The sequence below is a fragment of the Misgurnus anguillicaudatus genome, chromosome 23 (genome assembly GCF_027580225.2).
Source record: "Misgurnus anguillicaudatus chromosome 23, ASM2758022v2, whole genome shotgun sequence".
NCBI lineage: Eukaryota > Metazoa > Chordata > Actinopteri > Cypriniformes > Cobitidae > Misgurnus > Misgurnus anguillicaudatus.
The window spans coordinates 38,666,831-38,693,893 of record NC_073359.2 but is presented as its reverse complement, the minus strand read 5'-3'; the positions used below and the strand labels follow the sequence as shown (position 1 = coordinate 38,693,893).

Here is a 27,063-nt window from a genome sequence, read left to right as displayed (position 1 = left end):
TAAAACCTATAATTCCATGTGAGATACAGGTTTTTTCTTTCCTTATTATGATTTATATTATAATTAGTATTTCTTATTTTGATAATGAAAAAAAAAGAAATTTAAAGGGTATCCCGACTCTAAATAAGACAAAAATGAAATCCGCACACTGAACTCACAAAAAATATTGATTTATTAAATCGAAGTAACGTTACTTCGATTTAATAAATCAATATTTTTTGTTAGTTCAGTGTGCGGATTTCATTTTTGTCTTATTTAGTTGTATTTTTTGGATTCCGGCACCTGCTAGTGTTTGGATGTGCGCGTCTCTCTCTTTAATATCCCGACTCTAAACACATGTATGGCTTAATAGATTAACACTGCCATTGGCTATATGAATGTGAAATTAAAAACAATACAAATGTCATAATAACATTAAACTTTGAATCTTTTGACTTTGACTCCGTTAACATAGCAATATGTGACGCCAAAAGGTTGCAACCAAAACCTGTTCTATTAACGCTATAGTGAGTTAAACATGGAAAACAAGTCTTCTATCAGTAGATTGCAAAATTACATCAAACAGAAGATGAGAGTTATAAATGCACACACACAGTAGGTAGCTTCCGTTAACTCTTTCCCCGCCATTGACGAGATAACTTGTCAATTAAAAGAAAGCGCTTCCCTGCCTATGACTAGAATTTCCGGCTTTCCGCAATACCGCTTTTATCCACCAAGTGGAGCACTTCCGCAACTTATACAACCTGGAAGTAATGCCTCACGTGAAAGAGAAAGAACTCTGTGTATGTTTTAAAAATTGCTCTGCATCTGATCTCTATCAAAAGTCTTTCAAAAAAATTTATTATCTCAGCTTTTTGCTCAGAATTGGGTGTTTTTGACGAAACCTACCCATATTTGAGAGGTGATAAAAACAGAACTGATGAAGGTAGGATTAAACGTTTTTTTTTGTTTGAAAGGAGAGGGTCTGTTCTTTCATTTGAGATATTATTTGTTTATATATTAAAAGAAGAACATTTTCTGGAAGGGATTAAACTTTTGTGAAAATCATGAAAAATGCTGTTGGTGGCTGGCAATTTTTTTTAAAAATCATTGGCGGGGAAAGAGTTAACATAAATGTAACATAAACCATGAAAATACCAAAAAAATAGCAATGACAGACCATAAAAATGACAACAATAAGAGATGTAAAGAAGCGAGAGAAGGGCAAAACCATTGTCTGTAAAAAAATGGATGTAGTGTCTAACCCCCATAGGTTTGTGAAGAGCTTTTTTGAAGCCAATAGTTGGCAGAGCCTGCCGTTGCCATTTTGGCAGCGTCTGTGCACATCACTGGCCGATAACCGTAAATGGGTAAAGAGGCGGGACGTGGGTGAAGCTGAGGTGGCTGGTTGCTGAAACACCCTTAATTATGCAGAAATTTAAAGGGACACGCTCATTTTCCAGCTTCCCTAGAGTTAAACATTTGATTTTTACCGTTCTGAAATCCATTCAGCCGATCTCTGGGTTTGACTGTACCAATTTTAGCATAGCTTAGCACAGTGGTTCTCAAACTGGGGGAGATGGTGCCAGGGGGGCCCCAGTTTTATGACATTTTATAAAATAAATTAATTTATCATGAATTCTGTGCAATTAAACCTAAACAAAATAAGACTACTAACCAACAGCACTACTTCGTATCATTTAATATGTTTTGTTTAATCAAAGGTTGGGTTTTAAAACAGTTTCTTGTCATAAATTTTCTTTGGGGGGGGGCACGAAGGAATGCGCCGTACACAAGGGGGAGCGCACGCTGAAAAAGTTTGAGAACCACTGGCTTAGCATAATCCATTGAATCTGATTAGACCATTAGCATCACGCTTAAAAATAACCAAAGAGTTTTGATATTTTTCCTATTTAAAACTTGACTCTTCTGTAGTGACATTGTGAAATAAGACTGACGGAAAATTAAAAGTTGCGATTTTCTAGGCAGATATGGCTAGGAACTATACTCTCATTCTGGTGTAATAATCAATGACTTAACATGGCTGCAGGAGGCGCAATGATATTATGCAGTGCCTGAAAATAGTCCCCTGCAATTGAAAGTTACCAGTTACCAGGGACTATTTTCAGGTGCTGCGTAATATCATTGCGCCTGCTGCAGCCATTCATAGTTGTCATGTAGGGCAAAGTTAGCTTATATAGAACAAAAATATATTTTTTTACCAGGCTGTAAACACATTTATTTCTGCTGTAAAGTTGGGCATTTTAACATGGGGGGGTCTATGGGGATTGAGTCTCTAACGGTCAGCCGATACATTACAGTTTAAATCACTTCCGTGTTGGCTTCACAATAGAGATCGTAAGGTTGCCCCTTGGACAAAACCAATGATGTCTGTGCAAGGACTGCCCTTATAACAAGAGATAATAATACTTTAATACTAGTAAAATAACAGTAAATATCTATTAATTTAACATTAAGACATGCACCTTAAAAAATCCAGCACTTCCTCCACTGCCGTCTGACCCTCCTGACCCAAGGGAGTCTCTGCGTGTGCCACTTGTGGGCATCCTTCGCACGGTGTCCGGTGTGGCATAGGGACTCAAACCTGAAGTAAAGGGTGCCGCCCCTTCCCCGTGACCCTCACTTCCACTATCAGACAAACTCCTTTGTGGGCTTGGTCTTCTTCTCCTTAAGCCTGATGAACCCGACCCCATCTCCCCAAACAGACTTCGACCAATTGCCCCCGGCGATGGGGGTTTGATGGCTGCTGTCAAACGGTTAAGAATCGGTGAGCTGCCAATGGCATCTTGTCGGTCCCGCCCACCTGCAGGGAGGAACCAATCAGCACAGGACAAGCAGGGAGTGGGTGGAGCAAAGAGCCTCTCCTCAATACCAGCGTCAAGGCTCTCTAGTTGAAGCAGTGTGGCTTTGACCTGATCCACATACACACAGTCTGGACCAGGAGATCCGAGAGCGGGTGAGGCGCAGCCTCCGGCCTCCAGCAATACACACTGCATAAAGTGTCTCTGGAAACATATTTACAATAATTACCCTAGAAGTGCAGCAAGTGTAAACAATTTAATGGTTAAAGGTAAATTATTTAACTTATATTAGGGTCATTACATTAAAGGACAAGTTCGGTATTTTACATTTAAAGCCCTGTTTTCAGATTGTTTATGATGAAATAGAACGGTTTTGACTGAAATTTGGACATATAATGCTGGCCTGAGAATTTTCGGGTGTTTGTTCTATCACCTCCCACTTCTACAATGGCTGCATAGGTGCACTGGAACAATCCTTCCTAAAAATGCATTAAACTTTCGTTTACAAAGACGTGAAACTCACCGAGTGGTCAGGGGTGTTCACTGATATGCTCACACAAAAATCGCTGCAAAAGATGCTTTCCAACAGGTGTTTTACCATTCGTTGTAAACTTGTGGACCAATTTTTCCAAACGCCTCACACCCGTACATTCTTCCGTTGAGAGCTTGAATAATAGACACTCCAGCCCAGTTGGTGCCGATAATCCACCTTTGCCAATTGCAAGAATACAAACAACGTTCCCGGCGTGGAGTAATACCGTACCTCACAGCACATCTAATACAAGTCAATGGAGTTGGACAAAAACTACGATAAAACCTGTTGGAAAGCATCTTTTGCAGTGATTTTTGTGTGAGCATATCAGTGAACACCCTTGACCACTTGATGAGTTTCATGTCTTTGTAAACGAAAGTTTAATGCATTTTAGGAAGGAATGTTCCAGTGCACCTATGCAGCCATTGTAGAGGTGGGAGGTGATACAACAAACACCCGAAAACTCTCAGGCCAGCATTATATGTCCAAATTTCAGTCAAAACCGTTCTATTTCATCATAAACAATCTGAAAACAGGGCTTTACGTGTAAAATACCAAACTTGTCCTTTAATAGACGCCTAACCATAGCCCAAAAAACAATAAAATAAAATAAATAAATGACACCAAACACCTTGTAATCACTGTTTACTTTGCTTACATTATGGAATATTATAACTACATTGTAAAATGATGGCTATTGCTTGCTGGAAACACAAGGCATCATAAGTATAGCTATGCTAAAAGATCTCTTACCAGGCCCACTATGAGCAGGAAGTGGCGTCCGTGTGGTTCACAGTAGCCAGGATGAGAGGCGGGGCTAGGCTGGGCTCTCCGTTGAGGGAACACCTCTCTCCAAACCACCAGCTGCCCCACACGCTGCTCTGACGCCAGCGGCAAAAGACAATAATGCTGACAGTAAAGGCACACATCCAGCAAGTCTTCCTTCGGTAGATGATTTGCAATGAGATATCCCTGCGTAAGACAGAATCAAGGAATGTGCATTGTTTAAATTTATATTCACAAAACTTTTCATTTAGTGTTTTTAGGCACAAGATGGTTCTAGTTTATGTCACAAACACCACAATAAAATGTATAAATGCAGAGTAATGTCAACATATCAATAAAAACAGTGATCTGTTGCAGTTTCACGTTTCAAAGCATTTGCAAGTAAACAATAAATAAAGTAAATCATTAATAACAGCTAATACCAAACATTAGAAGTGAAAATATGCGGATTTGGATGGATTATTGCATGTATTGATGCTGATATTTTAAAAGTGCCGTAGAATGGAAAACTGTATTTAAAACTGTATAGATGAATATTAATAAGAGTTCTGTACAATAATGACATATCTTGAGCCTCAAACACAATTGTTTCCTTCTTATATAGACCGTTTCATTGGGCGCATGTGCGGTGACGCGATAAGCGTCTGGTCCGAAATTTACTTCCGTTTTCTGTTTTTTTTATGGTCTGAATAGTGGCTGAAACTGAACTCTTAAACAAATGTTTTGGGTTCCTATGTGATCTACGTGTTGTTTATTTTGCTTGTTATATAAATAAACGACTTTAAAAGGACTTTGTTATTATTTATTCTTAGCGTAGTTTACCGAGAGTTACGTGATGACCATGAAAGCCGCGTGTATAAACCTCGTGCATGCAAAAGACCGCTGTAAAAGAGGCCAATCTCAACATAACACAGACTGTGACGTTACAGTTGTGATGTACGCCCTGACATAAAGTTGTGACTGCTGGGTTGGGTTTTTAAAACCTACGTGTAAAAGGGTTGAGTCACGTTTTGATGCATTAGCTTTTAGAAATTTATCACACTGGATTAACACTTCAAATGGACAGCCCTAGTAAAGCAACTCTTTTTGTATTTAACATGTTAAAAAATGCTGTTTTAGTTTAAGACTCACCTTGTAGAACAGACAGCAGCCCAAAATGACGTACAGACGCCTCATCCCGTAAAAGTCTTCTGACTTGCCAATGAAAGAAAGAATGAAAGAATGATCAGTAAACTGACTTCAATGATGCCATGGTCCACATCTTAACACTTTACATTCTAACTGGAAAACGTTTACTGTAGTTTTCTTACAATTTCACTTTGTCATAGTTAACACCATTGCAGCATCTATGGCTATATTCATGGCAAGAACTGGTTAATCCATACACAAGATAATCAATAACATTTTAGGGAAGGACGATTTTGAATCTCCAATTTACCTGACCTGCATATCTTTGAACTGTGGATGTAAACTGAAGTATGAGGCTTGAACCAGGAACCTTCTTGCTGTGAGGCAACAATGCTACCCACTGAGCAACTGTACCACCCCCATGCTGTCATGGAGATTTTAAAAGGGTTATGAACTGTGTTTTGTGTTATTTTTATTTATTATTATTATTATTATTATTGTATTATAATTTCCCCCTAAGGTGTAATTTTACTAATAAAAATTCTACAAAGTAATTTATGTCCTTTATTACGTGTAAATTTCCACTTCTATCATTGACAGACTACATGCTGCTGGATAAGTGCAAATTCACTGGGACATACAGCTTTTCAAATAGTCTTTTAATAAGTACATTGAGTGTTTATTCATATAAATATAAATTCTATAAATTGTCTCATTCTTTGTCACAGATGATGCACATTGCAGAACTGTCCTGCAGACTGGTGAATGTAGTGAAGTTAGTAGGTGTGTTTGACTTCATGCAGTGCTTCGCAGGACGACAGGCGTATGACATCAAAGCACCACAAAAGTGATGCAAGAGCAGACTGCTCCTTATGCTTTTAAAACACTTCAGGGCTCAACATAAAGGACTGCCCGGTGGCCCGGTGCCCGCGTGAGAGATGCTTGAGCCAGTAAACAGTATTGTCACTAGCACGATCAGGCCAGTGCTTTGCTCTCAGTCACTAAAATATATTAGAATGTCTCGTTGACTAGAATTTCACGTGCGGCTATCATTTACGAATGAAGCGAGTAAACTCAAAATGTTCAAGCGGCAAACTAGATGCGGTAGACGCGATTTTGACGCCTCAAACGCGGCTGGTGTGAACCCATGGTTAGTACACAATGTAACTACAGAAGAGTCAAGTTTTAAATAGGAAAAATATCGAAACTCTGGTTATTTTTTGCGCAATGCTGATGGTCTAATCAAATTCAATGGATTGTGCTTAGCTATGCTAAAAGTGCTAGCGCCAGACCCGGAGATCGGCTGAATGGATTCCAAAACGGTAAAAATCAGGTGTTTAACTCTGGGGGAGCTGGAAAATTGGCATATTTTTGAAAAAAAGTGGAGTGTCCCTTTAAATAGTTTAAATAGTAGTAAATTCTTTAAATATGAAAACATAGGCTACTCACAGGCTGTAAGTCTGAAGTGGGAGGAATTATGATAATGAGTGTCCACTTGTAGTCTAACAAAATAGATTTAAGTTGGAGACGATAACTTGCATCATCGTTTACTTTGGGATTTGTACCGTTTGGATATCGTTAACATGTACTAACACACACTTACACACCAAAGGTCGTGAATCGGATAATAAGTGCTCTTTAATAGGAGCACCCATTTTGTGATGTAATTTTACATTAATTTTTTTCAGAGAATGATTACATTAATGCTTTCATTTTCATTGATAAAGAGCTATGAAACTTTCACAATGTATTAATGACACCAAGCCCTCCTAAATGTCAACAGATAATGGGAAATTTGATTACTTATTTCATGACCCCTTCAAAATCTCAACATGCTGCTAAAAAGTATAAAACCACTTACCATGTCACCAAAATCTGAGGACTCAAAATCTGATAGAACAGTGTCTACCTCAACCTAAAGTCAAAACACAGAAAAGATTTTTGTCTATCGTACACAACAGAAGAATTTTTTATGCAGTCAAATAAAAAAGTACAAACAACTTAAACCCTGTTGCACATAAAAATCGGGCACTTCAATCTAGCTCTTCAACACGACAGCTTAACAGTCCTTGTTTACTACATGCTATGGAAATAAACAGCTTTAAGATTCTCTAAAATTTATTTGCGTTTTTGGAACAAAGAAAGTAGTACAGACTGAGAACATTCAAGTAAAACGGATTTTAATTTAATTTTAGAACTTTTATTTATCTGTGAAATAAGCCATAATAGTGTGGTGCATACTATGACATAAAAACAAGCTAATAGCTTTTATGATAACAGTAAAATTAATATTAACGTGCAAATGCGTTTAAGCAGTGCAGGTCAATGTGCATTATGTTAAAGGGATACTTCACCGATTTAGCATTCAGCTTTGTATCTGTAGAAACCCGGCAGTATTACTGAATGACCATGTTTCCCTCCCTCATTTCCCCCTGAGAGGAGAGATATCTGCATTTTGGTTCTGCAAAAATGTCCTCCGATGATGTAATATGACGATTTTTGCATCATCGGAGGACTTTTTTGCAGAACCAAAATGCAGATATCTCTCCTCTCAGGGGGAAATGATGGAGGGAAACATGGTCATTCAGTAATACTGCCGGGTTTCTACAGATACAAAGCTGAATGCTAAATCGGTGAAGTATCCCTTTAACATGGATGGTATTATTAATATCTGTCATTGGGTAGTCTAACCTTTATGTCGGCTGGTAAAGTGAGCCAGCGAACGGCTGGTAAGCCGTCTAAAAAGAGGGTGCCTGAGATGTCAAGAGTGGGGGGGCCAGAACTGTCAATCAAACGGGAAGGCTGGATAAGCTGCTGAAAAAACAGGCAGAAGAAGTGATCCAAACGAGATGCGTTCTCCACCTCACAGAATGCACTGAGTACACAGAAAGAGACAGAGAGTTTGTTTTTACAGGGTGAATCTTTTAAAGAAAAATGCGTTACCTCAAAATATTATAGATATTAAAAAATATAAAAAGGCTTCATCCCAGTTACATAATGTAAATTTATGTGATTTTATCCTCTACAAGCTCATGAAGAATCTGGCTATGAAATAAAGGGGCTAACATGTGGAATATAGAAAGAAAAACATGAGAATTTATACCAGGATTACGATTTTAATGTGTGTCACACACTGCTTAAAAGGTCTACAACCCACCTGTCCAGAGAACCATACATGACCTTGAGTGTACGGACAACTCCCTCAATCACAGTCTGCAGACACAGCAGAGGAACCCTGCAGAACAGACAAAATCACTAAGGCCATGTTTACATTAGAGCATTTGCGTTTTAAAACGGCATTTTAAAATGAAAACGATCCTTGTTTATACTGGCATTTTTAAAAGAATCTTCATCCACACTATACACCACCATAAACGCATGAAACATGACCAATCACGTAACTGGGCATGCGCATATAAGTGTAAAATAACTTATTACTCTAATAATAGCCTACCTTTGCACGTTTACGCAGCCTAGGGGTGTGCGATATTGACAAAAAGTCATACATGGGTCCTTTGCTGGCAACTATAACAGACACTATTTTTGAACCTATAAAAATGTGTTTGGGAAAGTCTTATACTGTTCTATTTCCCCCCTACAACATATTAATATGATTAATAGGTTAATTTTTATTTTATAACTAAACAGAAAGGTCTTTATGATTTAAAAAGAAATCATTCAAGTGAACAGTACTAAACAGTAGCGAACTTGAAGCAAACTTTAATCAAACATAGTAAGAGGTGAAGTATTGCTTTAGCCTACCAGAAATGCTTATTGCATTAATTTTTAAAAGTGTGCAAGGTCCGTGCACGTCCTCCGCTAGCAACACACAAATAGCTAAAAGCAAGCGCCTAAACCAGCATTATATTAATGACGTTGAGTTTATTGTTTTTATTAATTTATATTCACAAAACTTATCAACAAAACATCGATTAAAATTAAGAGACAAATTATCTGAAACGAAATTCATTTTAAAGTAGCAAACAAAACTTACATTAAACTGGAAAATAATGTCTGACCCATTACAATTCTCCCTTCATATTGGCCTTTGCAACGCCTATATTGCGTTTAAAATTACAGTCTATCTTTCGTAAGCTAACTTAATTTAAACAAAACATAAACACTTATACTGTTCTAGCTCCCCCTTTAACATATTAATATGATTAATAGGTTAATTTAGATTTTATAACTAAACAGAAAGGTCTTTATGATTTAAAAAGAAAGCATTCTAAACAGTAGCAAACTTGAAGCAAAAATAAATTTCAGCAAATGCAAACTTCAATCAAACATATAGTAAGAAGTGAAGTATTGCTTTAGCCTACCAGAAATGCTTATTGCATTAATTTTTAAAAGTGTGCGAGGTCCGTGCACGTCCTCCGCTAGCAACACACAAATAGCTAAAAGCGCAAGCGGCTAAATGAGCATAATATTAATGACGTTGAGTTTATTGTTTTTATTAATATATATACACAAAACTTATCAACAAAACATCGATTAAAAATAATAGACCAATTATCTGAAACGAGATTCATTTTAAAGTAGAAAAAAAAACTTACATTAAACTGGAAAATAATGTCTGACACATTACAATTCTCCCTTAATATTGGACTTTGCAACCCCTATATTGAGTATAAAATTACAGTATAACTTTCGTAAGCTAAATAAATTTAAACAAAACATAAACACTTTAAACCCAACAATACTCAAACATTAATATAAAACAGACATTATCTATAAGGATACATGTTAAAACAATCCAATATAGCATTTATAATAGCTGGTTGGTAGATGTTTACTATTTTTGGCAAAACCTCCGTTGCAAACATTTACAACAATAAAATAATTTTTACTTTGAAAATGATGCGCTGTCACGTTAATATCAGCTGTTCGTTTACATAAGACTCCGTCTACGTTCATTTACACTCAGAGCAACGTCTGAGTTCTCAAACTAAAACAGGGTCTTCAGCGTTTGCGAACGAATCCGTTTATGAGGGTCGAAAACGGTGATGTAGTGTAGATGAAAGGCGTAAACGTAGCAAAAGTAACGCGTTTTAAAGCATAAACGCATTAATGTAAACATAGCCTAAGACACTGTGACTGAAATGACCCTTAAAGAAAAAAATTTGCACATAAATGCAAAATAAGCAATACAATTTTGCGAACTCATAAGAGCAACAAAAATTTGGCAAAATGATTTTGCTTCTGTTTCAGTGGTCAATATTCAAGTTGACTTTGACTACACATTTTTCATCTATTTTAATATCCCCTGGTAAAAAATACAACAAGCTCTACAATTTGACAAAAAATTTAAAATGTAAACAATTTGACAAAAATATAATGCTTATTATTCGATATGGAAAAATGTAATTAAGAATTTTTCTTAATCATGTACTCGGAAATAACTGACACTAAAGGGAATCGCACACCGGACGTGCAGCTCACACTGAAAAAATTATTCATTGAATTTAATCAATTTTTTTAAGGTAAGTGGTTGCAATCAATTTATTTAAGCTACATTTAAACAAAAGTTTTATATTTTATTTTACTTCACTAATCTTTTTGTTTAAATGTAGCTTAAATAAATTGATTGCAACCACTTACCTTAAAAAAATGTATTAAATTCAATGAATCATTTTTTTCAGTGCAGCGCCGCGCCGTTCAAAAAAAAAGTCAAACACATTGGCTGATTCCGTTCAAAAAAAAAAAGTCAAACACATTGGCTGCGTCCGAAACCGCATACTGTTCAGCAGGTACTGAATGAGATGAAGTGCTTACCTACTGACTGTTAAAACAGTAGGTACTGTATAGTATGAATCCTAGTAGTATGAATGCGATTCGGACATACTACATCCGCCATGTTGATACATCACGTAGCATACGTCGTCATCACGTCATGTCATACTAGCACGAAAATGGCTGCATCCCTGCTTTCGCCTTTCTTCTTCGTTTCATAACTCTGCTCCTGGAGCATCATGGGATAGTGAAGTGTCCATCGTATGCACGCTTCGAAATCAGGAAGCAGTATGTCATCTGGCTACTTTTCGCATACTGTTTTTGGAATACTACGTATTCGGACATCCTACTTGACTCGCCTACTGCTTTTCGCCTACTATATAGTATGGAAGTAGGCGGTTTCGGACGCAGAAATTGTTTTCTATGAGTGTATGCACACTTGCGCCGACAGGTGGCGCCTGTCTGCGGCGCCCAGCTACGACTCAGGAAGTTGCTCAAATCCCTGTCGCGCTGTAGACCGTTTTTTAAGTAGACGCTATCTGACTAAGCTTGCGCTATTTAATGTGCACTTCTGGTGTACAATACCTCCAAGTTGTCCTAGACGCGACGCCGTGCTGCATGTCTGGTGTGTGACCCCCTATAGGCTGCATAACAGAGTGCACGGTCGGCATATGACCTCATCAGAGTCCACACTTTGATGACATCATTTAGTGCAGACTTTAGAGCCCCTTAACGCGAGTCCAAGAGGGTGCACCCTGAGTCGTATTTTGGGACGGACCCGAGCGTCACGGCAGAAATAGGAAGAGAAATTGCCCATCAGTGCTTCTCCGAAGGCCGCATCAAGGGTGCAAAGGGGGCGATGATGAGCACTCTTAGGAGCATTAAAATGACAGATGGGACACCATACGGACTCGTAGACTAAGCGAGCACGTGCATATTAAGGCCACGAGACCGAAAGTCCACATGAAGTGTGCCATTTGGGACAGGGCCCAATTTGACAGCAGCCTACATGAAAAGACTGGGCTAACAAACTGCCATATATTATCTGGTCCAATTTAACCAGTTTAATTAAAAAGATCGGAATTACCTGCTGGCTGGTACACCTAAAACCAGCAGATTGGTTCCCTCCTTCCAGTAGCCCACATGAACCAACTGTTTTTGAAGCAGCAGTGAGGAACTGTAGAGAGAAGAATAGGGGAAATATGATATGCATAAGCTTCCATTGAAAATGTCTTTGTATGGCAAATATACATCTTGTTTAGGGATGTTCATATTGACCGGTTAACCATCAACCGAAGGTAAGAATTTATGACCGATTAAAATGATCAGTTAAAAGAAAAAAATTGTTAACACACAGTGCGTGTCGACACGTGCCTACAGACATTTTGCCACTTTTCAATCCTTAATTTGTAAATGACGTGAATTATTGCTGCCCTAATGATCTGGTAAAGTAATCATTTGTATGAGAGATAATTTGGACTTGCTCGAGTATGGTTTGGAAGCTGCACGGAGAGTCGGAGACGCACATGTGTGTGTGTAAACAAGATGACACGGTTCGTCTCCATCTTGCACGCGTCCAGACAGACCTTTGCTGATCGCCTCTGTCTTAGACCCTAACCATAAACATCTTTTTGCACAAACAGAGAAAGAAGACGCAAAACTGGTTTAGAAATGACCACTGTGGTAGATGAAAGCGAGACAATATGCCCTCTTTGAATATTAATCCTCTGTTCTTTGATAATGTAAATTTGCGTGAAAATTTGATAATGTGTGAATTCTGGTTCTATTGTTGATCTGTTGCTACTGTTTGCACTTTCAAATGAAAGAAAATGCTTGTATTGTTCTTCTGGGTCACAGACAACAGGCAACTGTATTTTTACTCATTGACAATTAAAATATTACAATCTTATCAGGTAACAGATAATTATCAGTTAAAAATTACTGAAATGAACATCCCTAATCTTGTTATATACAATTTGGTTGAATGCATGCTTCAATAGCACTTTGAATTTAACAGTTAGATTATGAACCTAAAGACCGTTATTATCACAGTTAGTAAAGCAATAAAATGAAGAGTTTGGTTCCAAAACGTGATAAACGGCATTTAAAAAAAATAAAATAGTTACTGCCAAAATCAGTATTGTATCCGGTCAGTATTAAAAAGTTAATTCTTAATTTTACGCTAAATCCAATATTCGTCGTGTTATTCTGTGATCTTTTCTCCCTTTTTTCCCAAAACAGGATAAATGCCACTCCTCCTTTTCTGCAGAATGCAATAAATCCGCTCCAAAAATTACAGCGCACCATTCCACGCACTGTAAACAACAAAGGGGGGGGGGCGTTGAATACACACGGAATCCTAGTTTTCCTCATCTACTTTGTACTTCGTGATCAACAAACAAACAAAAACAAAATAATACTTTTGTTGGTCTGTGACGGGGAAGAAACGTAAGCTATCAAAATCAAATAATTTACGCAAGAGGCAAATTATTGTTGCTTTTCTTCTGACAGCATCAAGCTTCTGTCATGCTAACACATTGACCCCAGGGGATCTTATGAATAACTTTCCATTATTTTACTCGAAGCCAACAAAAATCGAGCAGGACCAAAACATTTTACAGCTGATCGCTGTCAAAAAAGTTCAGTGATGACGTTCCAAGGATGACAGCAGCAATGACATTGTTCTTAATATGAGGAAGTAAGTGTTTTGATTAATGCCATTTATGTTTAATCAGTGTATACCACTAGTCAAGTAAATGAATATAACATGGTAAAGATTAATGCACATTTATATATTGATTCAATAGATTTATAGCATAAAAAAAACTTTATTGTATTTTGTGGAATTTTTTTAATAATAAATCTATAAAAATCAAATTATAGATTTGAAATTTGTATGTTTTTATAACCTAAAGATGCTATGTAAAAGTTTGTGATAGAAAAATAGTGGTTTTGTCACTTTCTTGGTATAGAAAACCGAAATTAGTCAAAATGGATTTATTGCGTTTTGGAACCAAACTCTTAACATATATAATTTACTGTTGTTTCTTATGTATCTACTGTCTTTACTAACTTAATTCAATTTGTTCTCACCTGACTATTTGTCCACCCGTGACGTTCTCCAGCATGTCACAAAGTGTCAGAAAAATCCCTCTTACTGCTTTTAGCTGGGTTGAAGCCTCTGACATTGGATACTGGTACAAAATCTCCTGCTATAAAGAAAAAAAGCAGTGCAGTTCATTTTAACAACATATATGGACGCATCAGTAACAACATAAACAAACTGCTTCCAAACAAAGTTCCGGTAAACTCCGCAAGCAATCAATGACAACAGAGTCCTTTTAGAATAGTTTATTTCTGATAACAAGCAAAATAAACAAGTAGAAGATTACCTCAGTTCATATATCATAGCAACAGAGTATCAAAAACTTAATTGAGATAATGTTGCTGTGTAAAATGTATACTATATAATGTATGCAATGTTAAGTACAAATCAACAATTTCCCATCTCTCTAACTGGAAGTCAGTTTAAAGTCAATCACTTTTGTTGCTTGAGAAACAGTGTAGTTTAACGGTTGTTACAGTAGTTCTTGTTATTGTGGTCTGTGGTTTAAAGCACAGAGACCTGAAATCAATTTACACACATTAAAAACACTCAAACTCATATTAGTGCTCTACAGAACATCAATCAATGTCAGATGGAGGTTTTCAAGTGAGCCAAAAAGAGAAATGCCTCTCTCAGTGCAAGTTAAAGATGCCAACAGACTATTCAAAACTTTATACAGTGCCTGCAGAATAGCATTTACAAAATCCTTCACAATTTGTTCAGAACTGTAGCCTGACAATAACTTGATATGTCTGCTATGACCACTGTCTGTGTTTATACATGTAAACCTGCCAAGAATATGTCTGGGACTTTATTCTTCCCTAAATAAACAGAAATTATATTTTCCATAAACAAAATAAATCCTATTTTAGGATTAATAAATAAAATAATAAACTTATTTTAATTATATTTACACAACTTAGTAGTAATTGTTATGTTATTTACTATAGTAAGCTGCATTTTATTGCGATATGAATCAGCGATAGGAGAGAGCGACAGCAGCACTGATAGCCTAATATCTAATAACAAATAAAGAAATTACAAACATTTATAAAAAAGAACAAAGTTGCACATTAAAGTGACACTTTGAAGTTTTTCAACCTTCATTATATATTTTCAAGACTCTTGTGATGGTACATCCACTTAAAATAGGTTGAATGACATGTCCCCCATAGCCTGACGGGGTCTGTATCGCTTTTACTCATACCTTTAATCTTGGGGTTTAGGGTAGTAACCCGAGCACAAAACAAAAAACTACAAAAATCTGCTTTACGGCATACGTCACTTTCTCCACTTCCTCAAATTCGGACGTGAGAGCACAGCTATTTATTTTCCTGATGTTTTTGTCATGGCCGAAGCAACAACTAAGAAAAAGAAACCCAAGGTTTTGTCGGAGGAGACCAGAAAGAAAAATGGCAGAGTTACAGAATAAAAAAAAGGACGAGGATCAATTATATTGGGCCAGCGTTCGCTCGCTGGCGTGAACTAAAGAAGGAGGAGGGGTTTCTGACCGATGCTGACTTGGTCGTCATGCTTTTGTACTAGTAAGCAATGTTATAATGCTTGCGTATGTAAGTCCTGTCTGGTGCCCGAACACTTTTTTTTACGTGAATTTTACTGGAGGCTACTTGGAGAGTTTAGAGAGAAACTTGTATCACATGACATTGTGGCGCCGTGGTAGCGTCATGGACTTACGACACGACGATCCGGGTTCGATTCCCCCCAAATATTTTTTTCTTTAACCAAGCGACCACCGTTACAAGTGGCTTGTAAACATGAGCTATGCAATTTTTTGGCGTTTGATGAAAATAAAACCCATGAAATTATATTATATGACACATGACATGCTGGAAGGCACACTTTGTGATCTAAGAGTTGTCTTCTTTTCCTTTGCGACAGTGCTGCGGTGCTAAACGTGAAAAATACATGTCTAGCACTCCCCTAGTGGCCAAAAAGTTCCATGGTGTGCCTTTAAGTAAGGTCTAAAATTAGCATTAGTTAGAGAAATCGAATCAAATGAATAATAACACTGTCTTCATTGTATAAATTAAATATAATTCTTATTTTTTAGAGCTACAGAAGTGATTTTCTCTTTGTCTTGGGTTGTTTGATTAACATTAATGACACAGACTTAAGTAAGTTAGATGAGGTTACTGTCTCTTTAAGACCAAGTAAGCACAGACTGGTTTCTGACTCTAATCTATACATACACTTAAGACATAAACAAATGCTTTTATTAGAAAAAGAATACTGTGGAGATAATTTTGTTTGTATGTGCCCTGTCAAGAACAGAAAGATTTTATGTTCGCGCCTCTCCGTGTGTGCACTTTTGAGTGCCCTTAAACCCTCGCGCACACAGACAGAGGGCAAATTCCAAATGGCGCAGCAAAAACAGTCGCACCACATAAAAACATTACATTGTTTTTTCATTGCTCTATTCGCCAAATGTATTTAATTGACTACAGTATGAGACACAGCATGTGACATGGGGGCGTGGCAGGATCGATGATTCCATCTTTTAATTCGAGGTTCGAGGTTGTGACTTAATTTCGATCAATGTCGAGACACCCTTATAGTTTACACATCAAGAGCTCTGATCTTTGAAAAGCATAGGTTTGATCACGTCTGACTACAGCTGGACCGGACACATTCAGCAGCATGTGTGTCTCTGCGTACAGAAGGCTGCTCATTTTAGCGCCTTTTTGCAGTTAAATTTGCAGTTAAATTTCACTTGAATCACTTGAATGTTAACATTTGCAAGCCTTTGAAACACGTGCAAATGATAAACTTTCCCTATTTAAATTTGCCTATTAATCTGCGTGCGAGGAGAACCATGGGGCGCGATGGGGTAGGTTCCGCGTCGGTTTTCATTTATTCTTTTGCTTTGATGTCTGCGTCACACACCGCTGGTAGGCAGTATCAACGCGTGTAACCACAGTAGCAGCGCGACCGTCAGAGAAGAAGAAGCTTGGCAAGTTAACCAACAAACGAAGAAGAAACAGCAACTTGTTGTGTATGTTTTGAGAAGACCAGCAATGATGGAAGTAAATAAACAGCAACTTTTGTTACAGTTTGAGTTAAATCACTCCTCAACTTTTCTCATCTTTGTTTTCACCGTCGCAAACGGAAATACCTATGACGCAGTTTTTTTTACCTGATGGGAGGGTGGACCAATCACAGCGGTTGCGGTCCGCGTAGAACTAACGCGCTGTTAAAAATTTTGTGAGGTGCACGTCAGGCTACACAGAGCTACGCACAGACTATGGATAACCTACGGCATAGCTACGGCATAGACCTTACGCACGACTATAAATCTGGCTTTACTTTCACTTTCATATGGGGCAGTTTGCGCGTTGGCTTGATGAATAAATCGCTCATTTGTCTTGATGCATGTTGCAGTAGCGTCATCATATCTGGATATAACATTTTTAGCACTGTTTTAGCACTGTCACTTGACTCTCTCACTTAAAATCCAACAGTTCCCGTACATTCCCACACTATTTCAGTGATTGGCTCATTGGTTGCGAATCGTCGCTCTTGAATAAAGTTACGTCATCATGTCATGTTCACATCGCGACCCGACCTCTTCCTTGCTTTTCATGTGAAACACTGCGACCCCATCCTCTTGCATGCTTTCCATGTGAAATCAATGGTATGCTTCGCTTCATCGTGCTGCTGTTGAGTGTATTGAGAAGATCTCGTCACTTGCGCACAGTGCTCCTAAATTATTTTGCAAGTTTGCACATAACTATTTTAGGCGCAAATGCGAGATACTTGCACTGTAGAGCCCTACACTAAAATAGAACTTTGTGCAAGTAGATAACATACGAAGTCATTGCGTAAAAACAGAAATAGATGCGAACTCAAGCCAAGCGAATATAATAATGCAAATTGGGTGACATGACTGCCAAGATTGTGCGATACTTGCCTCAAATGTGTTTTTTGCGAAGTTGAAAAATTTCAGTGTGACGCATTGTCGCACATGCCAATTAGCTAAAAACAAGTTATCCCACAAGTAATATAGAGCAAGTATTGCAATGTGCATATTAACTTTGCTTTTGGGGTGCAAAAGCCCAGACATACACGAAAATAGGGCTGTAACGATTTATCGTGCAAATGCGTGTTTTCTCAATGAATGAATTTGAATGAATTACGGTGAAATGCCGCCACATCCAAAAGCCAGGGGGCGCTCTCGTGCAGAAACTCCCTTTGTGCCACAGAAGTAGCAGCATTACGAACCCTATTCCAGGAAATGTCTACAGGAATATGTAAATCGCCGTTCTTCAGATTGTTTCAGGTATTTTCATGATAATAAAGAATATTTTGAATGATTTTGTTTAACGAGTGTTGCTTTTTTAAATGCACACTATAAACAACTCCGACTCATAATGATTTTAGATTAATAACGGACTTCTTACTGACCAAAACGGCATAGTACACGCACAAGCTGCGCATGAAACACAGAATCGCGATGCAGCGATGCAGATTCGATTTTAGACAGGTCTTTTTCATGGGACACACGATATATCGTTACAGCCCTACACGAAAATATAATGTTATTTTTCTTTGAGTTTTGGTTAAAATATGACCTTGACATTAACTATTCGTACCATATGCAATAACACAAACTTTAAAGCCCAAGAAGAAACTTTCCATTCTAGGCCTTTGACTGTGAATTAATCAGCCAAGCAGAGTAAAACTCTCTTCTCCTGTTTCCTCACGTCACACGACTGTGCTATAAATACAGTCAGGCAGCTAGAAACACAGCGGAGGCATTCATGCTTTTTTCTGGCAGCTCAGTACTGATTGATTTAATAGGGGAAACTCTTTTGTAAATCATATTAATGGATACAGTGGCAACAGACCTGGACACTTTTCACACAAAGACATTTCAACTTTCAGCTGAGCTATTTTTCACAGGCTAAAATGATATTAGTCTTGGTAATAGCTCAAAACACAACAGAACATTCAAAATATTCAAAATGAAACTCTGTTTTCACACATAATAAATTCTGTTTGTAAAAACAAACAAAAACACGTTCATTATAATGCTTTTATGACAGAAATCTGAAGGGATATACAGAACAGTTTAAAAGCAAAATGTAATAATTTCTGTAATCAGCATTATAACTTTTTTAATTCAGTAAAAAAAGAGGGTTTAGGGTTTAAAAATGTGTGGAAATATCCCTGTAGGCAGTTAAACCTCTGGATATAAAAAGTAAAAAAAATCTGTTAGAAAGTTGTAAAAACAAGTACCACAGATCTTTTTAAGGTTTTTAACAGCTGGTCAGTGACATGAGATGAATTAAAAATTTACATTTAAGCATTCCGCAGACGCTTTTGCAGACGTTTTTGCTCAGTTGGGAAGATCGCTAGACCAGCAAGCAACTTTATTATACTTCCCATGATCTATTTTTATGGTGCCTTTTAATTCAACACTTTAATTCCAACCAGAGCCACAGCCTTTAGGGAAGTCATGGCCTAATGGTTAGATAGACGGGCTTGTAACCTGAAGGTTACTGGTTTAAGTCTCATTGCCAGGATAATACTGTGGTGCCCTTCAGCAAGGCATATATTTCCCCAATTGACTATTCGCAAACCCCCAAAAGTCCCCCTGTGGGGAAAATCAGATTTATATGTCTATGTGGTGTTTTTAATATGTTTTAAGACAAGCTATGTGCAAATTCATCATTCAACCCTTGTGATGCTCCGATCAGGATTTTTGCTGCCGATACCAAGTACCAATTTGTTGTCTTCATGATACTGATTCTTAAAGCTAATTTGCAAACTCTTTGGGACAGTAACTGTTTTACTGTAATACCACAGATGTTGCCTTTGTTATATTACTTGCAATAATTAGGTAGCCTATATTATTGTTTTTAATAGAGAATCAATTAAATAAGCACAACAAATATTGCTTCTACAAATTTGCCTTAAAAAGGCTTATGTCTCTTAAAAGTAATAAAAATAAAACACTATACATTTGACGAATATAGCACTAAAAACAATGTCATTTTCACTTAATGTGGAGCGACCGTTTATGCTGCATCTCCTTCCTAAAGCACCGTTAGGAATTCACCCCATCTGTGTGTGCGTGTGCATTTAAGGGCACTCAAAAGTCTATACACGGAAAGATGCGTTTCAAAAAGCAAGCGAACATAAAATCTTTCTGTTCTTGACCGGACACATACAAACAAAATGATCTCAAAATACCACAGTATTCTTTTTCTAATAAACATTTGTTTATGTCTTAAGTGTATGTATAGATTAGAGGCAAAAACCAGTCTGTGCTTATTTTGTCTTTAAAGGGACAGTAACCTCAATTAACCTAATTAAGTCTGTGTCATTAATGTTAATCAAACAACCCAAGACAAAATCACTTCTGTAGTTCTAAAATATAATAATTATATTTAATTTATACAATAAAGACAGTGTTATTATTCATTTGATTGAATTTCTGTTCCTAATGCCAATTTTAGATAGCCTGACGTTGTCATACTCAATTCTAGTCAGAATTTGAGTCTGATACCGCTCCATTGAGCTAAAATTATGAGGCATGTCTCAACCGAAAAATGCCTCTGCACTCAATTGGATAGACATACGACCAATCAGAGCAACGGAGTGTGTGATGTTGAAATGGCGTCTTTAGCAGCCTGACCGAACTGCTAGTAATTTCGCTACAATGATACTAACATCATTGTAATTATACTAAGTCTGAGTTAGCGAAGGTACATCAACACCTACTATGTTTACAACATTTCATTTATATCACAACATTAAGTATTTACTAAGTCATACAGTAAGACTATCTCTTACCATTTGTACGTTAGGTGAACTTCATCCACGACGATAGCTACCCATTACGTTGGCTTGAAAAATATCGGAGCCTAGCATGTCCCTCCACTTATTCAGCAGTCACGATTCCAGGCTTCCGAAAAGAAGCTGGCAACGGCCGCTAATTATATCCATCTCGTCGTGCACGCCGAGTTGCATCGCCATGATACCCATTTCAGTTACTTCTTTACCTTTGTCCTCCATAGGAAGGACGGCGAAAACATAAACAAATGCCTTGATCGCGTTTCTCTGTTCCACTTTTTAAATCAATGCTCTGTCAATATCTTTTAGAACAGACTCAATGTCAGAATCCACACATCTGAATTCACCAGCGGCAGCCATTTCATTGTAAACAGATTGAACACACGCGCTCTTTGGTGGTTGATACGTTACTGTTGATCATCTGTCCATCATCGTATAAAGCCCGCCCTCCCAATTTAATTCGTCTGCCGGTTTTGGTAATCGCATAGTAGCTCCTCAACGGTGAATCCCCAGACCGATCTTCCCCGTTTTTCAAATTGTGGTGGGCGGGGCTAAGATCGGCTGGCACCCAGGCTAAATTTTAGACCTTACTTAATGTGCAACTTTGTTCTTTTTTTATAAATGTTTGTAATTTATTTGTTATTAGATTTTTCCCACCCCTTTTTTGCTGATCTGAAAAATTATTTGATCCGTGCCTCAAAAACCATAATGTGATCCGAACTGTGAGTTTTGTGATCCGTCACACCCCTATTTGATGGCATCTTAAAAATATAACTCTTATGGTGTGAGATGCTAAAAGACGCAGTGTCTGTTGACTGTTTGATAACTGACCTCTTCCTGCGGCGACTCAGAATCCAGTTTGAGTGAAAGGTACATCACAATGTGTGGTATATGTGCTATAGACATCTGGAGCTCTACTGTATCCTCCCCCCACAGCAATCTGACCAGCTGGCTGACTGGAGGAGATGGTTTTATTCTAGCATCCAAACAGCGCTCGACTGGTCCCACTGTCTCCAAAGTTAATCTCACCTGAAAAACAGAGAGAAACAATCTGAAATAATTATCAGAAAAATACTGGCAATATTTTGTCTTAATTTATTCCTCATAAAACAAACAAAACCGCATCTTGACAAGCTGTTAATGTGTAGGTAAAACAAAAGTTTTGTACATTGATCTGAAGAAAACTAAAACGAACGCCCTGTTGCCATATTCACATATTAATAGTGATGTAGTACTCAAGTCCAGTCTTGGTCTCAAGACCGATTTCTGCTTTTTCGGACTCGTCTCTGACTTGTTCCTTCAAAGACTCTGTCTTGATTCAGTCTCGGACCACAATGGGAGGAGAAGGACTCGTAATTTCAGACCGAGTCCCCGAGACCAATGCATTTTTTTAATGTTTATATAAAAAAAAACCACACAACACATAATAATAATAATAATAATAATAATAAAATGCAATGTTGACAGGCATTATTTTAAAATGACATCCCCTAGCTTAGTCTGTAGGCCTAACTGTTGATCATTAACTGGGGTGATATTAAATCATGAATATGAAAACTGACATGTTTTTATGGTCTCGGTCTCAACTCTTAAAGGACTTGGTCTCGACTCAGGCTTGCTTCCCCTTAAAGACTCGTTCTTGACTCGGACTCGACTGTATTTGGAAAACCAACGGACTAGGTCTTGACCCTTCTTGACTCGGACTCGGCATAAGCGAGTCCCCATCACTACATATTAAAAAGTTTTTTGGAACATTATTAAAAGGGGAATGTGAAAGTCCTGATATTTTTATCTTATTATTTATGATTTATTTAGGTTTACTTTAGAGTTTTTCTTATTTCACAATTTTTTCTTGCAAGATTAAACACTGGTACCTCTTTCCCTTTGATTTCTTGTACCACACATACAGAAGAGTGACATGTCATGTCCATAATGTACGTTTAAATACATCATCAACAACTAGTTGTTCAGTTCGGTTTTGTGTAGAGTTTCTGTAAAAGCGGTTGTCACTAGGCTCTCCTGATTTTGCCAAGTGGTTGATGTCCTCAGGGCAACATTATGTTGACCCGGTGACAACATTTCAATCAACCAATCAGATTTCAGAAATAAGTTTACAGTTTGTTTCAAGTTTAAGCTTACAACCAGTATTACTGCTTTTAAATCATTGTTTTTCACTTATAATTTCTCTCTGATTTTAGGGTTCAGTTATGGTTAGGGTTGGGAGTGGATTTGGTTGCAAAAATGTTGTCCTTGGGTCAACAAAATATGTTGCCCTGAGGACATCTCTGACTGCACAAAATGACACTACCTGCTTTTTACACAATTTACAGGTGTCAGGGACTTCTATCAATATGCACACTCACAGAACCTTTGAAAAATTCAAGCATGCAATTATAAACATTTCCGAAATGTGGTTGTCACGTTGTCCCACTCAGTTGTCATCTTTTTCATGTGTTTAACTTTTAATAAATCCAATACAAATTCTGGTTCTTGTCCCGGAGGAGGGCCGGGTGGAGAATCTTTTGTTACCGTTTGTTTCTGTTCCGCCGGCTTCTCAGCCGGCACCCACAAAACCACAAAAAGAGTGCTTTTCCAGGTCTCCAGAGGATTGAGGGAGCCGTGAGCGGGCATTCATCTGCTCATCCTCCCTCTCCTCCATCGCCAGCGGGTGCTTACCGGAGTCTGCGCTCTCCACTCAGGAGACCAGACGACCGTCACCCTCAGCGGACTCAGGTCAGTGTCACAACACACACACACTGTAGTTGCGTGCGCTCCCACGGTGCGCGCACCGGCAGTCTCACCTGTTCCGCTCGGCTGCCCCATTGCAAGCTCTCCGGTAGTGCCACTAATTCCCCTCGCACGATCTCTGGAAGCTTGGCTTCAGCTTACCAGCCCGTCTCGTTGGTTATTACGCACGATCCGCCTCGGCTATGAAATTCAATTCAACCGGCACACACCCAAATTCTCGGGCATTCGTTTCACTACAGTGAAAGCGTCCGATGCACATGTACTGCGTGCAGAACTCGATGTCCTCTTGGCGAAGGACGCGATCGAGCCGGTCCCTACAGCCGAGATGAGCTCAGGCTTTTACAGCCCGTATTCCATAGTTCCAAAGAAGGGCGGTGGGTTACGATCGATCTTGGATTTGCGCGTTCTGAACCGGATTCTCCAAAAACGATCCTCCAGATTGTTAACACCGAAACTGATATTTCAGTCAATACGCCCCCAAGATTATTTTGCAGTGATAGATCTGAAAGACGCGTACTTTCATGTGTCCATTCTCCCTCACCACAGACCGTTTCTGCGCTTTGCGTTCGAGGGGCGGGCATACCAATACAAAGTACTACCTTTCGGGCTGTCTCTCCCTGTGTATTCACGAAAGTAGTGGAAGCGGCGTTAAAACCCTTGAGAGAGAGCGGTGTTTGCATATTGGCTTACCTCGACGATTGGCTTATAATAGCGCATTATCGGCGGACGCTTTGCGAGCACAGAGACTTAACGCTTCGGCATCTCACCCGTTTAAGTCTTCGGGTCAACTGGGAAAAGAGCAAACTCTGCCACACACAGAGGATCTCTTTTCTCGGCATGGAACTGATTCTGACTTGCCTCGGTTCATTTCGAGGGAAGAACGCGGTCCCTCTGAAACAATTTCAGAAACTCCTGGGACATATGGCAGCAGCCGCGGCTGTGACACCGCTTGGGCTGCTCCATATGAGACTGCTTCAGCGTTGGCTTCACGATCGAGTCCCAAGGAGAGCGTGGCGCGCTGGCATTCACCGTGTAACCATTACACCTGCGTGTCGACTAACATTCACCCCGTGGTCGGACCCCGTTTCTGAGAGCAGGTGTTCCCATGAAACAGTCTCTTGGCATGCTGTTGTACACACAGATGCATCCGACACGGGGTGGGGAGCCCTGTACGATGGGCTTGCAGCCTCAGGGGTGTGGACAGCTACGAGGGAAGGATGTATTAGTTCGCACCGACAATACTGCGACCATTGCGTACATCAACCATCAAGGCGGTTTGCACTCTCGTCACATGTCGCATCTCGCCCGTCATCTCCTCCTTTGGAGTAAGAAGCATCTGAGGTCCCTTCGTGCCATTCACATTCCGGGTTCGCTCAATACAGCGGCAGACGCGCTTTCCCGAGCTGCGCGCCCCGGCGAATGGCGACTCCACCCCCGGACGGTTCAGCTAATCTGGAAGAAGTTCGGTCGTGCGCAGATAGATCTGTTTGCGTCACCGGACGATACCCATTGTCGCCTATTTTTTTCACTAACTGAGGGCAGCCTTGGCGTGGATGCGTTGGCACACAGGTGGCCGCGGGGGATGCGCAAATACGCATTCCCACCAGGGAGCTTAATCTCACAGACACTGTGCAAGGTCAGGCAGGACGAGGAGAGCCTTCTACTGGTCGCGCCTTACTGGACGACCAGGAATTGGTTTCCAGAACTGATGCTCCTCGCGACAGCCCCTCCCTGGCGGATTCCCCTGAAGAAGGACCTTCTTTCTCAAGGAGGGGGCACATTACAGCACCCGCGCCCTGACCTGTGGGATCTCCATGAATGGTCATTGAGCGCGCATCAAAAGCGGTATCTAACACTATCGCTGCAGCGCGAGCGCCGTCTACTAGACACGCGTACGCGCTTAAATGGGACCTTTTCATCGATTGGTGCTCTTCGCAACGCGAAAACCCCCGAGAATGCCCCATTAATATCGTGCTTAAATACCTCCAACACTGGTTAGATGGTATGCTACATTAAAGTTGACGTCGCCGCTATATCTGCACATCACTCTTTAATAAATGGCAGATCGGTTGGCCAGCACGATTTAATTATTAGATTTTTAAGAGGTGCACGAAGGCTGCATCCTTCGTGCTCTCCCTCTATTCCTCCTTGGGACCTGTCCATGGTGCTGAAAGCCCTGCAGGGACCCCCGTTTGAGCCTTTGCACTCTGTGAGTCTGAAGTTTTTGTCAATGAAAACTCTGACCCTGCTCGCATTGGCCTCTGTTAAGAGGGTAGGTGACCTCCATGCATTCTCCATCGACGATTCGTGCCTTCAGTTCCCACCACTCCCTTCAGAGATCAGGTGGTGAGCTTGCAAGCGCTGCCCCGGAGGAGGCAGACCCAACCATGGCCTCGGGACCTCAGATCAGCTCTTTGTTTGTTATGGTGGTCAGCAGAGAGGGAAAACTGTCACTAAGCAGAGGATGTCTCATTGGATAGTTGATACTATCGCCCTTGCTTATAATCTGCAGGGCATTCCTTGTCCATTTAAATTGACAGCTCACTCTATTAGAAGTGTTGCCTCACCTTGGGCACTCGCTCATGGTTCCTCGCTAACAGAAATCTGCAGAGCTGCTGGCTGGGCGACACCTAACACGTTCATTAGGTTTTACATTGTTCGTGTCGAACCGGTCTCTTCTCACGTTCTCTCCTCAGCTTGTAGATCACTGAGCACCGGCTCGCATGTCGGCTTGCAGCCTCCGACTGGTGCTTCACAATAAGTGTCAGTATGGAAGGCCATTAAGACAAAAATGCGTAATGGTTTGATTTGTCCTTCCTCCGCTGCCTTGGCAGCCTGATGTTGCGGAGCATCCGCTGCCAGCCTCTCACTAGCTGCATCCTCGCGAACCTATGTGTTTGGCTCGGGCATCCACATTTGGTCCCACCGGGTTCCTTTGTGAGTATTTTTCTGTGGGTTTAATCCTACTAGCCCACGTTTCCCTCAGCAGAGCACTGCTTTGCTAACACAGCCACGGCTGTCTTTCACCTCAACTGTGGTTGACTTTCGCCTACCATCAGCCCTTAACGGGGCAGTGGCTTCCGCAGCGTTCCTATCCCGCTCAGATAGGGCGCTTCCCAGTCGCTGGCACTACTGTGGGGTTAAAGGAACATCTAGTGCCTGGCCTTCTGCCTTAAAACCTAATTCTCCTTCTCCTTAAGTGGAACCGGAGGGCTTTACGCAGACACTGGAAGAGGTCAGCCCTCAGTGGCGTTTTGGTAGGGATTCCCAATTCGTCGGTCACGACCTAACATCGTAGTGACCGACTGAAAGGGAATGTCTCGGTTACATATGTAACCCACGTTCCCTGAAGGAAGGGAACGGAGACGTCACGTCCCGTCGCCACAGGGCTGCTCCCTGCTGTTTATCGGCCG

The 27,063-nt window shown here is 39.7% G+C and overlaps 1 protein-coding gene across 4 annotated transcripts in view; it reads right to left on the bottom strand.

Annotated features, from left to right (window-relative positions):
• The window catches only part of intu (inturned planar cell polarity protein), a 54,881-nt gene that overhangs the window by 9,710 nt on the left and 18,108 nt on the right, over positions 1-27,063 (bottom strand). For 2 of the 4 annotated variants that reach the window (XM_055195034.2, XM_055195020.2), the window contains exons 4-12: positions 21,734-21,931; positions 14,074-14,192; positions 12,068-12,157; positions 8,405-8,482; positions 7,939-8,122; positions 7,109-7,162; positions 5,251-5,313; positions 4,087-4,305; positions 2,466-3,005 (exon numbers count right to left, since the gene is read on the bottom strand). In XM_055195034.2, coding sequence (XP_055051009.1) covers positions 2,466-3,005; positions 4,087-4,305; positions 5,251-5,313; positions 7,109-7,162; positions 7,939-8,122; positions 8,405-8,482; positions 12,068-12,157; positions 14,074-14,192; positions 21,734-21,931 — 1,545 coding nt within the window. The remainder of the gene's footprint in view (positions 1-2,465; positions 3,006-4,086; positions 4,306-5,250; positions 5,314-7,108; positions 7,163-7,938; positions 8,123-8,404; positions 8,483-12,067; positions 12,158-14,073; positions 14,193-21,733; positions 21,932-27,063) is intronic. The other 2 variants (XM_055195037.2, XM_055195029.2) reach the window with 2 other exon arrangements.